Source organism: Solanum pennellii, chromosome 1, assembly GCF_001406875.1.
Source record: "Solanum pennellii chromosome 1, SPENNV200".
Lineage (NCBI taxonomy): Eukaryota > Viridiplantae > Streptophyta > Magnoliopsida > Solanales > Solanaceae > Solanum > Solanum pennellii.
The window spans coordinates 88,497,192-88,512,183 of NC_028637.1; the positions used below are offsets into that span (position 1 = coordinate 88,497,192).

The 14,992-nt window shown below is 27.7% G+C and overlaps 1 protein-coding gene across 1 annotated transcript; it reads left to right on the top strand.

Moving 5' to 3' along the window:
• Window positions 1-9,153: 9,153 nt before the first annotated feature.
• On the top strand, window positions 9,154-11,693 carry LOC107013469 (WRKY transcription factor 23). The gene is made up of 3 exons (XM_015213376.1): window positions 9,154-9,652; window positions 9,950-10,096; window positions 11,086-11,693. Exons 1-3 carry the CDS (start codon window positions 9,234-9,236, stop codon window positions 11,480-11,482), a joined length of 963 nt encoding a protein of 320 aa, XP_015068862.1. The 5' UTR covers window positions 9,154-9,233; the 3' UTR covers window positions 11,483-11,693.
• Window positions 11,694-14,992: the final 3,299 nt, after the last annotated feature.

Here is a 14,992-nt window from a genome sequence, read left to right on the forward strand (position 1 = left end):
GAGGAACTTTCTCGGTTCTGTTTTGAACTTTAAAACCGAATTATTTCGGACTTATGAAATGGTTTGGCGGGCTAAGGCCCATTAGTAAAGCCCAAATACTGATTCAAAAATCACATGGTGTGGTCACAACAAATTTTAATAGTCCAACTAAAGACATGGTGTGGTTGAACCCAAAATGTAGAATTATTGGATGGACAAATTAGAGAAATCATATACTTTTAAGGTAAAATTATAATTTATCCTTTAAAAGTTTAAATTATAGAAATCTCTTAAACGGATACATTAATGGTCAAAATATCAAAGCGCTGATACATTAAAAAGAGGGTTTGGATATATTAATGGAGGGTCCGGATACATTAATGGCCGAAAAATCAAAGCGCTGATACATTAAAAAGAGGATCGAACACATTAACGACATTTTTGACTTAAGAGAAAAATAAGAAATTTTGAAAATTTGTGAAACTTACAAAGAACAATGGTAATAAGGAAACTAAATAAAATTTATGTAATTATTCCTTATTGGATCCCGACTCAGTTCTTGAAGTTATTGAGGAAGTGTATTGCGAATCAACTCAAAATAAATCAAATTTGATAGAAGTGTTTATGAGATGAAAACTATTGTGAAGACTAATTATTTTTTAAAATTTCACCTATAAAAGATGTGAGCATTTTGATAGAGAGAGAGTCAAGCTAGGTCCTCGATTCATTGGTCCATGTGAAGAGGAATTGTGCGAATCTTAATTCGTCAAGCTAAAAGGTTGACGACTAAGGATATAACTTTTGTTTAAGTCTTGTGGCGTAATTGTAACACCGATAGAGTAACTTGAAAAGTGGAGGAGGATTTATTTTCTATTTTAGGTATGTGTTAAACCTCTTAATTATTGCTACATTTTTGCCAATGTTGGTGGAAGGTATAAAAATCCTTTTGTGTTAGGATTTTGTGACTTTGACTGTGGAATCTTTGTGAGGGTCATATTATTGATTATTGTGTTATTAGTCAGAGACGGAGTTAGGTGGGGTTCATGAATTCAAACAAATCTATTAGCTTTTTTGTATATTTTGTATTTGCATTAGAAAATTAATTAAATATGTATGTACTACTTTGTGAACTCCAAATAAAATTGTTTAACGTACACTCTAAAAAAAATTAGAACCTCTAAATTTTTTATCCTACCTCTGCCTCTATTATTGTTAGTTGAGTTTGTCCATTTTAGGCAATGATCCATTTTAAGGATGAATATTTCTAAAGTGGAGATAATGTTACACATTATATTTTTGTGTTAGGTTGAAACTCATTAAGTGAGATTATGATCATCCCCAAATTGTGCAATGAATGTGTTATATTAACCATAAATGGCTCTTTGATAGTAATAATGTAAAGATTGCCCAAGTGCAAGTCAAGTTAAGCACATATAATGATTAATTGATGATAAATCTGACATGTACAATTCTCAAAATTATTACATCAAATTAACCAGGAGAATCATTATCTAAACCTTATATATATATATATATATATTGTAGGATGATTTTATTTTTTCAATCCTAATCAATTCAAATCTCTTCTAAATAGCTTGAAATTATAAATACGAGCTTCTCTTAATTTTTCACGTCGTTTATTATATTATTCAATTAAAAAAATTCATATTCGTAACACGTCGAATCATAAAATCAAGCTTTTTCCCAAATTGTTTTGAACTTTTTTATATACTTCACTCGAAATCATTCATGTTAACAACACATCAAAATTTAAAATTGAGTTTCGACGACACTTTAATTACTAAATATAGAATCTTTCGATGAATACATTATTAAATTATTAATTTATTAATAATCAAACATTGTTCATTCTTTTAATTACAAAATTTGATATTTTCTTCAAATTATTTAAAACTATTGATAGGTTATTTTAAAGACTATTTTAATAATCAAAATACGAATTTAGTGGTCATATTATGTAACATAATATTAAAAGTACGTTTACGCAATATTTCTTTAAAGTATTTCTAGGAACAAAATATTAACTATTCAAACCCATTTTATTTTAGTTAATTCAAAATTTTCTTTCTAAAATATGTCAAAACACATTTATCATTGTTTGTAAGAAGCTAATAAGTAATTGAAACTCTTTATATAAACAAAATTACAATAATATTAGCCCATAACAAAAGTTAAGACATGTATGAATTCTTTTAGATCTTCATTTTGATCATTATCATACAATTATTATTTACCCTTAAATAATATTAAAATTACTAAAATGTCATTACTCATCCTACTCATTGCTCTTTTATATAATAGAAAATTAATATGAGGATAAGAATGGAGTGATACACTATATATTATAGGATATTCTTTGTCCCATAATTATTAAAATTAAAAAATCGAAGCAATATTGGTCAACTAGTACGTGATCATTTTTCTAGGAGGATTAGAAGTTTCAAAACTTTAATAGGTTACTAAAATAATATACACTCCCAATAAATTAAGAAGACGATTATATGATAAGGTTCACGGGTAGAATTATATATTAACGCTAAAACAATTCCAACCATGTTAATCGCCTTGATTGTAGGCTTTTGTTCCCTAATGTCACACACATACAAGTAGCAAATCGGCAGTGCGGGTGCGGGTGCGGAACGGTGTGGATTTTAGGCTTTAAAGCTATATAATTCGGTGTGATACATATTTTGAAAAATAAAAAAATAGCGATATATTTACTATTGTACTATAACTTTTTGATGACTCGATAACATTATTTATTAGTATTAGTTAATACAAGGAATCATGTAGTGTAACGTGTATAGCGTAAATGTAAGATAAGTGTCATGTTACCATAGAGTTGAATATTTTTAGTAGATTTAACGGCCAATAATTTGCATTTTGGCTCCTAAACGTATAGTTGAAGCAACTTTAGTCAAACGTTGCTCTATAAAATATTGGCTACTATAATAGCACTGCCTCTCCATGCTTTTGTCTACATTTTTTTTTTCACTCATAAGGGCTGGTTGGGCCATAAATGTATTTGAAAAAAAAATTGAAAATTAGTGTGTGGTCATATAAAATTATTTGACAAATATAATTAGCAAACATCATAAACTTTTAAGTTCTAGAAAGAAAAAAAAAAGAAATCGAATTTGTGCAAAATTTTTGTATTTGAAATTTTTAAATTTTTTTAATCATCTCAAGATTTTATGTTTTATAACCCATTATTTATATGTTTTGGACTGAATTTTATTTTAAATTTTATATCGTTATATACATATTTATATATTTTTCCTAAGCTTACTCTCCGAAGCATATTTCACATTAATAATTATAAGTAGCTTTTAAATTATTTTTGGCTATACTGAGCTAGCGTTTGATCGTAGATCTCGAGTTATATTTTTTCTAGATATTATTTGCGTGAAATTTCACCATGTATTTGACCATAATATTTGGGAAACATATTTCATTTTTTTTAAAAAAAATATGATTTATACTAATAAATTTTAAAACTATCAAAATTAATCAAAGATTTTTATTACATAGCAATATAAAAACGTTGACGTAACAAATTCATGACTTCCACAACAAGTCAATTGAATCTTCATTGCAACACATAACAAGTAATGTCTACAACACTAGAAAAATATAATAATTTAAAACGAGTGCAACAAATATTATATGATATATCGTGAAATAGACGAAACTAATAACTTTATTACCGGGAGGCGAACAAAAATATAGAGTGAATTCTATTGCACAAGAAAATGACACTTCTTGTTCTAGCCTTCTAGGAAATAGGTGGAAACGTGCATTACAAGCAACCCCCACCCCATACCCCACTACCCCACACCCCCTTCCAGTTGTAAATATTCATAAAACGCGTGAAATAATGCCACGTGGAATATTTTTGAATTCTTGTATACACGTTTAAGGTCCTAAACAGGCTGGGGCCACATTGCTCTGTGGGCTGTCATAGGTGACGTGGATCCCTGTATCGTGCCCAAATTCGCTTCACCCAAATTAAATACTTGTACTATACTATACTGCACTATAGATTAAATATATAAATATAAATGTTTCAAAGTCGATTAAGATATATTGATGTAAATTATAGGCATAATACATATATTAGATCCTAAATTTAGCTTCAAATTTTAACTTTGACCTTTAACTTTCATAATGCACAAATAAAGACTTTAACTATCCAACTTTTAAATAAATAAACACATGAGTCCTACATGGCACAATGACAAAAAATGACATGTAGGACATGTGTATCTGTTTGTTCAACTTTATATAAGTTTAAGTGTCTACTTATGCACACTCAAAGTTGAATGACATAAATGTGATTCGAAGCCAAGTTAAAGGACATATTTATGTATTTTGCCTAAATTATATATAGATATGTAAATATAATTATTAATACATGTATACATTATTATACTAGCTATATAATTATCTAATTGAGAGATAAGAATATAATTTACCTTCTTCACTCTGTATTCTTTCTTCTTCTGTAATACGAATTGTAATTAGTAAATTAGAATTATTGAGTCTAATTAAATTATTTGGAGCAACTAAATGCCAAAAATATCCTCTAAAGTTATGATCTTAATCGTATGAATTTTTCAACTGTAAGTTGCGAATTTGTTTGACGGTAGATCAATTTTAAGCAAATTTTAACATTTTGTTGTTACATATATAGAGTAAAATTGAGGATAAATTATAAAGTTAAGATTTAGATATTCTTTTATTTTAATTATGTGATTGTTAAAATTTAGGTGCATTTTACCGTAATTTATATAAATAATTATTTATAACTTATTTTAAATTACAAATGTTAAAAACTCTTCACAATATTTTTGAATTTTATAAAACACAATTTAAAATATCATTTTTAAATAAAAAAGCATCACTCTTTTTAAACATATTAAAAGAAAAAATACCACTAATATAAAAATTCAACAATTGAATACAGATGTTACCAAAAATCCAAAGCTAGTGGGCTCCATTATAATTTGCTTGAATTTGAAAAAAAAAAATCGAGTCAAAACGTACAAGTGTATAGTATTTAGGAATTAAAGTGACTTCACCTACTCCCAACGTCTTCTAAAGCCTTTCTATATTTTTAAATTAATTTGGTATATGCGTAAAAATTTAATTAATATAAATTTATCATATAGAATTTTATTTAAAGAAATTTTATCAAAAATATTTTTATATTCGAGATTCAGACTTCTGCATCATATTCTTTAACTATAAATTTTCAAACAATATTTTTTATCTACACTATTTTGATATTAGCTTTGATTTAAAATTTTGTTCAAAATAATTATATTCAAGATTAAAATTGATACTGTTCTAAAAATATATCTAATAATAATTTACTATAGTATTTCATATTTTTTTTAATGACGGAGTGAAAAGAACTAAAAAAACATTTAAAATGAAAGGAAGGTTGTATTGGTTGACAACAATTACGTATAATTGGTGTTTTGCAACCAAACAAAAACAAAATATTAAAACTAAAAGTATTTTATTAATATAACATGTATAGTTCTGTTGCTTTTTTAATTCTTCTCTATAAATTTTTTTCGTAATTTGAGAATTATTAGTAATATATTTTTCAATTATAGAATAATTTAAATCTCCTTGAGATTTAACTATATATAAAGAAGATTTCATGGTTCCACTTTAAGAAGAGTACGATCATATCTTTATATCTTGATAAATATAGCAAGAACTTATGAAATATTTGAGATATTTCATCAAGAAAATATATATAGGCTTGAATTAGAATTTAAGATTAAAAATTAAATAATCTTATTAAGAATTCTAACTGAAAATAGACTCGTCTCATGAATGAAATTTCAAACACCTACATGATGTTAAATCTAGATGTATGTTTTAGCATGTCATGAAGAGACATAAACCCTCCATCTCAATTTATGTGCGACACTTTTCGAATGTTAAAATTTAAAAAAGTCTACTTTTTGTTGTAAATTTATCATATGTATTTTAATTCTTTTGTATCGTCAATTATTATGATTTATAATCTTTTTACGTAGTTTACAAATAAATAAATTTCATTTCAAAAAATTTAAGATTCTACACCCGAATTTTCTAACAAACTTAAACTGTTTGACTCTCGACTTGGAATAAAGGAAGTATAACATTACTCCCTCTGTCCCATTCTATATGACACTTTTCGTTTTTGGAGAGTCAAACAGTTTAACTTTGACCAGATATTTGCACATGGAATCTTTAAATTTTTGAAATGAAATTTATATATTTTGTAAACTACGTAAAGACTATTATAAGTCACATAAATAATAATTCAAAATGTTAAAAATGCCTATGAAAGACTTACGATCAAAGATAGACTTGTTTAAATTTTGATTAATAAAAAGTGTCACATAAAACGAGACGAAGAGTATTACATTATCGAAATAAATTAATTTGAAGATGAAATGAAGTAAAGCTTTTTACTGTTGTTGTAGGGTTTCCACCGATCAACAAAAGAAAAAGGTGTAATCCAACAAAAAGAAGAGGACCTCGATCCATCAAAGATCTTGCTTTCTTATCAAAAAGTAGAAAAAACCATACAATGTATCATTCTAGTAAAGCAACCAAACCACACGTGCTTCTAATTATATTTTTTCTTTTTGATTGCTTCATTTTCCCACGCACACACAAATAACATACAAAAACAGTACCAATCTAATGAAAATATGATTTTCAAGTTGATAATCATTTTGATTTGTGTTGGAAATTTAAAATTTATAGGGGTTCCACTCATCTTTGAATGATTTTCTTTTTTAATAGTATAGAAGAAAACACACGCTTATGAACAAGACAATTTCATCAATTGACGTGGAGTGAAATGACATTAATAAATATAAGTAATTAAGTGTTTGTTTGGATTGACTATTTTAGGTGCTTTTAAGTTAAAATAATTTTAAGCAGTTTTGAAGTGTTTGAGTAAATTTAAAAAGGAGTCCGGAACCTAAATAAGTGTAAGAAAAAGTTTCACTTCATAAAGTGTAATAAATAGTTTCGTTATATATTAAAATATACACATTATGAGATTAATGAAAAATGTTTCTTTTCTTTCACTAAACCAATTTTAGCTGCTTCCTAAAATAATGACTTATTTGGTCAATTTTATTTTTTTTGGCTCATTTAAGTTCCAAACTCGTTAAAAAATATTTATTATAAACACTTATTTTAAAGTTAAAATAACAAAAATAGCTAAAAATCATAAATTAAGAATCATAACTTATAACTTTTAACTTATATGTAAACCAAATACCAATCCAAACAGGTCCTAATATATTCAAATTAAAGTATCCAAATGTTTAAAAACAAGACAATTTCTTTGTTGGTATTTGGTAATGTCTAGGTAGCTATAGTGTGAAATGACATTCATTCATATACACATAATTCAGTATATATGACTAAAAATAAATTATAGTGCAGTAGTTAAATTATTTTATTCTTAATTAAATATTTTAAATTTATAATTATAAAAAATAACATATTAAAAACATCACTTCAAATAGCTCTACAATTCACGATTTATACTTACTAAAAACTCTTATCTGCGTGAAAAACTAATAAATAAGAATACAAGTATCTAATAATAAGACAAATGTTATTTATTTTTTTCTTTTTGTCATCCTCTCTTCACACTTTATTCTTTTCATAAAGTGTTACTAAAATACTAGTAATATATTCTACACAAGATCCAACGTAACTATTCATATTGTTGGAATCGTTGTGGTCGACCTAGATCATTTACAAAATAGGCATATTCAAACTTTGAAAATTTAATTTATTCAACGGTTGATGATGTAAGGAAAAATAATTATATATAAAATCCTACTTAAAGTAATTAAAGTTTCAAATTGGTAGGAACAATTTTTTCTATGATCGATCATAAAAGTGTCCACTATATTCTCTACTCACTTATACTCACTCTTGTCATTGCTCTTTATCAAATAACGTGAATAAATAACGTGATCTTTTATATTAGTTGATTATTTTATTAAAAATTATTATTTATTTTATTAATTAAAAAAATATTAATTATATTTTTATTATTTTTGTAAGTAATTCTTTTCTAATATATTTATATTTATTTTGTTTGATCTTAATAATTCTTTTAAATGTTTTTTTAAAAATTTATATGTTAAAAGAAGAGTGATCCACTAGTATAAGACGAAAAGAGTAATACTAAAAATATATTTCTTCCATGTTAAAAAGGATAGCCTAGTTTAACTTCGAATGGAGTTTAAGAACTTTTTTTTTTTTAATATTGTGGTTCTAAATTAAAGTTATGTCAAATGTACCAAAGTGCATTTTAATCTTGTGGTCTTAAACATATCACGTGAAAAGTTACAGTTAAAATGTTGCCAGAAAAAGAAAAAAATTTATTCTTTTTGAAACAAACTAAAAAAAAAATAGGAATATTTTTTTTAAATCAGGGAAATATATAGGATGAATTAAATAAAATAAAGAATTTGTGTAAAATTAGATGGAGAAAAAAAATAATTGGGATCTGAAATCAAGCCGCAATCAACGAGATTACGTTCACACAGTAACCGGTTTACCGGTCAAAACTACTGTCTGAATGCTTCGACCACTGTTCCTGCTCCTGTCCTTCTAGTTTGGACCACCACGCATTTAACACCCCTTTTTGTACTATTTTCATATTTTAATTATCGTTTTAATTTATTTTTTTAGAATTATTTTGATGAAAACATAAAGTATATAATTTATGATTTGTCAATTTTTTCTTTTGATGGATGTACAGGAGATTAAAGTTATTTCTCAAATATACTAGATATTTTGTTTTTTAATTATTTTTATATATTTATTCGTAGCAGTATTTTAAACTCTTAAATAAAATTTGAACGAGGTTATAATTTTGAGAAAGAAATTTAATTATATAAAATTATTTTCTCTCTCCGTTTTATTTTACATGTTGTTGTATAGATAATTAATCTTTAATATTTATTATTTTTAAAAGAATAAAATAATAAAATTATATAATATTTATAGTAAAAATGTGATATATAAAACGCAGTAACCATACATAAAGTCGGTGTTATATGACCGGCTGAACCCGGTCAATGTTAGTGTCCACTTTCACACAGCACCGCTGAGTTTTGTGTGTTGTTCATTATTTATAACTTGTCTAACTAAATATACATCTCTCTTCTCACTTCCTTCATTGATGAAAAATGGAAAGCTACAAAGACATTAAAATGGAAGATCATCATCCAATGTATTTCATTGACAACAACAGTTTTGGAGTTACTAATAACCACTCATTAATCTCAGATTACAATATTAACACATCATCTCTGGGTTTCATGGAGTTATTGGGTTTTCATCAAGACTTTTGTTCAGTTTTTGAGTTACCTAAAGAAGAAAACCACTATCCTGCTGCTTGTGTATCTGAAGAAGAAATAAAGCCGCCATCATCATCTGTAGCAGCAGCTGAGAAACAAAAAAGTAGTACTACTACTGTAGTAGCTACAGGTAACGTATTGAATACGCCATCTACCCCTAATTGCTCCTCCATTTCCTCTGAAGGACATGGAGATGCTGATGGAGAAGTAGAAAATCATGAGCAAAAAAACACAAACGCTAAACAACAGTATGTTCACATCACTTTTTTTCTACTCTAGTACCTTTTTTTGTGTGCGCGGATAAAAATAAGATTCACTAGCTTACTCGATTCACTACAATAAAAGTGTGAGTTACATGAGATTAGTATGAAAATCGATGATTTCCTGTTAATTTTTATACTAATCTCGAGTAAAATTCTCATGTAATTCGCACCTTTCGACTTTTCTTTTTATTTGTGAGCTTCAATTACCCCAATTTTATTACTCAATTTGCTAATTACTGTTGTTTACCCTTTTTTTTGGGGATTTGTGTTGGGGGAGCACAGGTTGAAAGCGAAGAAAACAGTTAGTCAGAAGAAACAGAAAGAGCCGAGATTTGCGTTTATGACAAAGAGTGAGGTTGATTTTCTTGAAGATGGTTATAGATGGAGAAAATACGGTCAAAAAGCTGTCAAAAACAGTCCTTTCCCCAGGTACTCTTTGTTGTTACAACATATTTGATATATTTTCATAAATGTATTTTGATAACTAAATAAGATGATATATACGCAATTTTATTATTATTTTGCGAATAAATTATACTGAATAATGAAGAAGAGATCGAACATTGTTTTCCAAAGGCTATCCAATTAGTTTGTAGCATTTTTGCATGGCCGATCGATGGCCGGCCTCTGTAAAGGAAAAGTTAAAGATAAAGAGAGAGACTTTTAAATTAACATCAATAGTTTATCATTTTACACATATTGTAGTTGAATTGTGTCATATATTTATGATATTTAGTGGAGTTGTACCTAATTTGAAAATGTTTTTAAGTTTTATTTTGTTCATACATCTTTTCCCTTTTTTTTTCTTCTGCTTTTCCATTTTCATATTTGAATACTTCAAAATTTGAACATGTTACTTGCAAGTGAGACTAGCTTGAGCTTCTAGTCTAGAGGTAGAATTGTACAATAACACTTCACATGATGCTATATTGTTTTTTAAATTTGTAGTTATTTAGATTTTAGGCTATTGCTATAATTAAAAAAAAAAAACAATTAAACAGAGTTTTCTCTTTTTGGTTTTCATTTGTTTTTACCCACTTCTCTAATGTGAAATTTTTTTTATCGTTTGTAATTTAACCTTCTATAGCTCTGACAAAATTAAATATTATTTCATTGTAGTAATAAATATTTCCAATTGTGGGTAACTTGTAACTTGTTAGCTGCTGCTTGTTTACTATTGGTTATAAAAAAAAAGAAGAAAAAAAGAAATGCATGTTTATATTGGGGAAACTAAAAGGTACTTCATTTTGAGATATTCCAGGAATTTATGTTGGTACTTCCAAAAGGTTATATGATAAAAATACATAACATGTATTTCATGTTTATGTAAGTCTTAAAGGCCTCTTATTATAATTTAGCTTTAGGTCGTACCCATTTTGTTAAAAGCCGCTCTGACACTAGTACTTCTATTGTTGCAGGAACTATTATCGCTGCACAAATGCAACATGTAACGTAAAGAAGAGAGTAGAGCGATGTTTCAGTGACCCAAGCACTGTGGTGACTACCTACGAAGGAAAACATACTCATCCAAGTCCCATGAATACGATGATCTCCCGTCCTAACTGCTATCCAATAAATCCACTACTCCCTTCACTTGGAGCCTACACTCTGCCAATGCAGTTCAACACCAATCAGTCCTTCAACGACAACTTAACAACGAGTTCTAATTTAGCCTTCAATAATCAGCTTGATCATGCTGCTTTTGTTGCTCAAGGAAGGCGTTTTTGCAGTACTAACGAAATTCTGGGAGACCAGGAGAATGATCTACAGAATCTTATGCCTTCCGCGGTGCTAAAACATGACTACAACAGATGATGATGATGTATATAGAGGGTTTATATAGTCGATCAGTTAAATAATTATATGCATTATATTACTTTGTTATAATTTAGCCTAGTGGTACTCTTACTCGTATTTCTAATATATTCATATCGGATATCTCATGGGTCTAACATTGACATTTTCGGATTCTCTATGCATGTGTATACTTTTCTAGAATAGTAGTCCTTTCGTTTCACTTTGTTAACTAGTACTTTTTAATTTCTTGTTACTTCTATTAAAATGGATGATATATTTCTATATTTTCAAACGCGTTACATGCAACTTTACCTAGGGAATTAATGTTGTGCTTAAATGATCATGAGCTTAAGGAATATCTATCATCATAAATAGTGGACGTTTATTAAAAAATTATAATATTGCGTTTGTTTAGTGGGTATGTTGAGGGGGAGAAACCACCTATGGCGTATATAAATGGACATTTTGCGATGCTTTTTGGATTCTGAGATACATCAAAACCTCACCGAGAAGAGGTTGATTCTTATCTATGTCATCCTCTTTTCAGCTGTCTTGTTACTATTATACTGATTTCATTAAGGCATCCAAAATAACACATTGTCAAACTTATCAACATAATGTAAAGAATTTTTTGTCACTTTTGATGAAGGGTAAGTGTAGATATATCTTATGGTAATTCAGTAGTATAAATTTCTTTTTAGTATATGTATCTCTGTATAAGCTAAAACTCTTTCAATTTTTATTACATGGCCAAAACTTTTTAATATAAAACAAGGGCAAATGACAGAAATCACAAATTACAATTTGTCCCTTATAAGTTTATAATTACAAAAATCCCTCAAATTGATACAATAATATAAGCGCTGATACATTAATTTGATGTGTGAGAAACATTAATTGTTAAGTAAGATATATTATATTTTATGCATGATACATTAATATGATGTACATTTTATACATGAAACACTAATCTGATGCGCATAGTACATTAATTTGATACGCAAGATACATTAATTTAATGTGTGAAAATGAGAAATTTTGAAAATTTATAAAACTAATAGGGGATAATGATAATAAGAGAATTTAAAGGTGAATTTTTTTTTTTCATTTTTCCTTAAAACATATATATAAATTTTGTGGTTTCCTCTTGCACTTTGGAAGTTGTAGTATCAGCAGCCAAATCTAGTAGGCCCAAGCTCATTTCTACACGAGTTTTTCATTCAAAAAAATAATATATAAAAGAATTCATTGGATTAGACTTTAGAGTTGAATTACGATTAAGATTGGGCCAAAGTAGTAGAGACAGACACCTCATGACCTAAAGTGCCTAACATGTTCGTGTCCATTAAGAGCCCAAACACTTTTAAGTCAGAGATTAAGTTACGTAGGGGTTCGTTTTATTAATTTTTTCGTAGATTTTATGTGTATATTAGAAAATTAAATAAATATATATGTATATTATAAACAATATTGATTGACAACTCAATAATAAAAAAAAATGATGAAAATACTTTTCACATTAATTTCGTGATTGGAACCCCCACAATTAATACAAAAATTTTTTTTCTCTCAATTTAGAACTTGATCTCAAACAGACAATACCACAATATTAAAAGTATGCTTGAACTAAAGAAATAAGGTCAAAAAGCATAAGTGAAATGAAAATACTACTCCTTAATTAATTATAATCAAGTCAAATTTTCACACATCAAAAGAGAGTTGTAATATAATGAATATGACCAAGCTCCGACAAACACCGAGCTGGCTTGAGATTACTAATTTTTCACACGTAAAAATATGATACTTGAACTTAATTTAACCCCAAAGGTCCTAGCTTATGAGAGAAGGATTGCTTCGAACAGATACACCGCCAATTCATTCTCCAAGACTCTTACCACACACCTCTAAGTGCACTTGCTATATCTAATCTTTCCCAAAGAAACATTAATCAAGAAAATGATCAATATTCTATGAGTAATCATAAGATAAAAATAGACTCTCTTTTTTTCTTTTTTGGAATTTAATGATTCATACCCTAGTTAATTAATTAATGTCAGGAGTTGATAACACATTAACAATCATCTTCATAACCTTAACTTTCATTTCTAAAGCCCAAATATGATCAGCTGTCTCTCTAAATAGCCTCTCCAACCCCATTGATGATGATAATGGTTCACAATTTGGAATCAACTTCTCCAACATCTTAACTTTCTTTTCAACCTCATTACTCGATCTTCTAGAGCGTTCTACACGTACCCTTCTCTTCATGATACGCGCTCCATTATGTTTCTTGCATAGCCATGAACATGATCTCCTTCTAGTGTATACACCTTTTTCTAAAACTTTTGTCCACAAAGGATCACTTAAGTTACATTTGCTAAGAAACTCAGGAGAAGAAAGCAATGGTTGTTGAGAAATAATACCCATGATAAGCAAGAATACAGATGGTTTGTGTTGTGATAAAATGTTATAAAAAAAAATAATATCCTTTGCCAACTTGAATGGTTAAAGAGGAAAAAAAGAAAGTACAAGTTGTAGCTAAGATATCATGTTAAGGGATGGTGTGTTTGATTTATAGCAAGGAGTTGTAGGTCATTAGCCAATGGAGGATAATATGAAATATTAATTTAGAGCCGCAAAGTTGCCATCGTCCAACTAATTTATGAGTAATATATATGTCTTCCTACTTATTTTAGCACAGTTAAATTCAGAATTTAAAATTTATTTATTTGATAAGTTTGAAATTGTTAAGAAGACGGAGTTGAATTCATGATTTAAAGTTTATTAATTTGATAAGTAGGGGATTGCTAAGATGATAAATACATTTTATTATAAGGTAAAAAAATGTATTAGTTCAACGTAGCATTAATTGCTAAGATGATGAATGCATTATACTTTGTGAAATTATGTTGAGAATGCACACTATATATCATGTATAAAGTACTGAATTCAGTTAAACCTAAAATTAATTGTGACGACATGATTTGCAAGAAAAAAAGTGGTTGAACGTCCCTCTTTTTACCTTTTGTAGCTCAATTTTCTTATTTATGCGATGAGGAGCTTACTTAGTATTGAAATCGAGTTGACAGAAACAAATGAAATAACATGATCAATAAATTACTTATTGTTCATTTCAATTGTTTGACCTATTTTGATTTAATACGAAATTTAAAAAAAAAAAAAGAAAAAAGAAATTAATGACATGTCAAATGTATCAAAATTTCATTTAATCTTATAGTTTTAAACATGTCATATGAAAAATAGAAATTAAAGAATTGCTAAAAGAAAAGGAAAGATAATCTTCCTAAACAGATTTAAAAGAAAAATAAGTCAAATAAATAGAAACAACGTATAATTATATATATAGATATAGATATAGAAGTGGAATTGAGTGATTATTTATGCATTTAAGGTTTAGGAGTGCATGTTCTCCAACTCAATGCACATGCATTCACATGATTTTTTTTCACTATCCATTCCTTCAAAACCAACCACATTTCCTTCATAGGAACTACTTTTAATACCCCC

Coding starts and splice junctions, on each gene's coding strand:
- LOC107013469 (XM_015213376.1), top strand. CDS start 9,234: ATGGAAAGCTACAAAGACATTAAAATGGAAGATCATCATCCAATGTAT. Junction 9,653..9,949: donor AACACAAACGCTAAACAACA/GTATGTTCACAT, acceptor GGGGGAGCACAG/GTTGAAAGCGAAGAAAACAG. Junction 10,097..11,085: donor AAAAACAGTCCTTTCCCCAG/GTACTCTTTGTT, acceptor CTATTGTTGCAG/GAACTATTATCGCTGCACAA.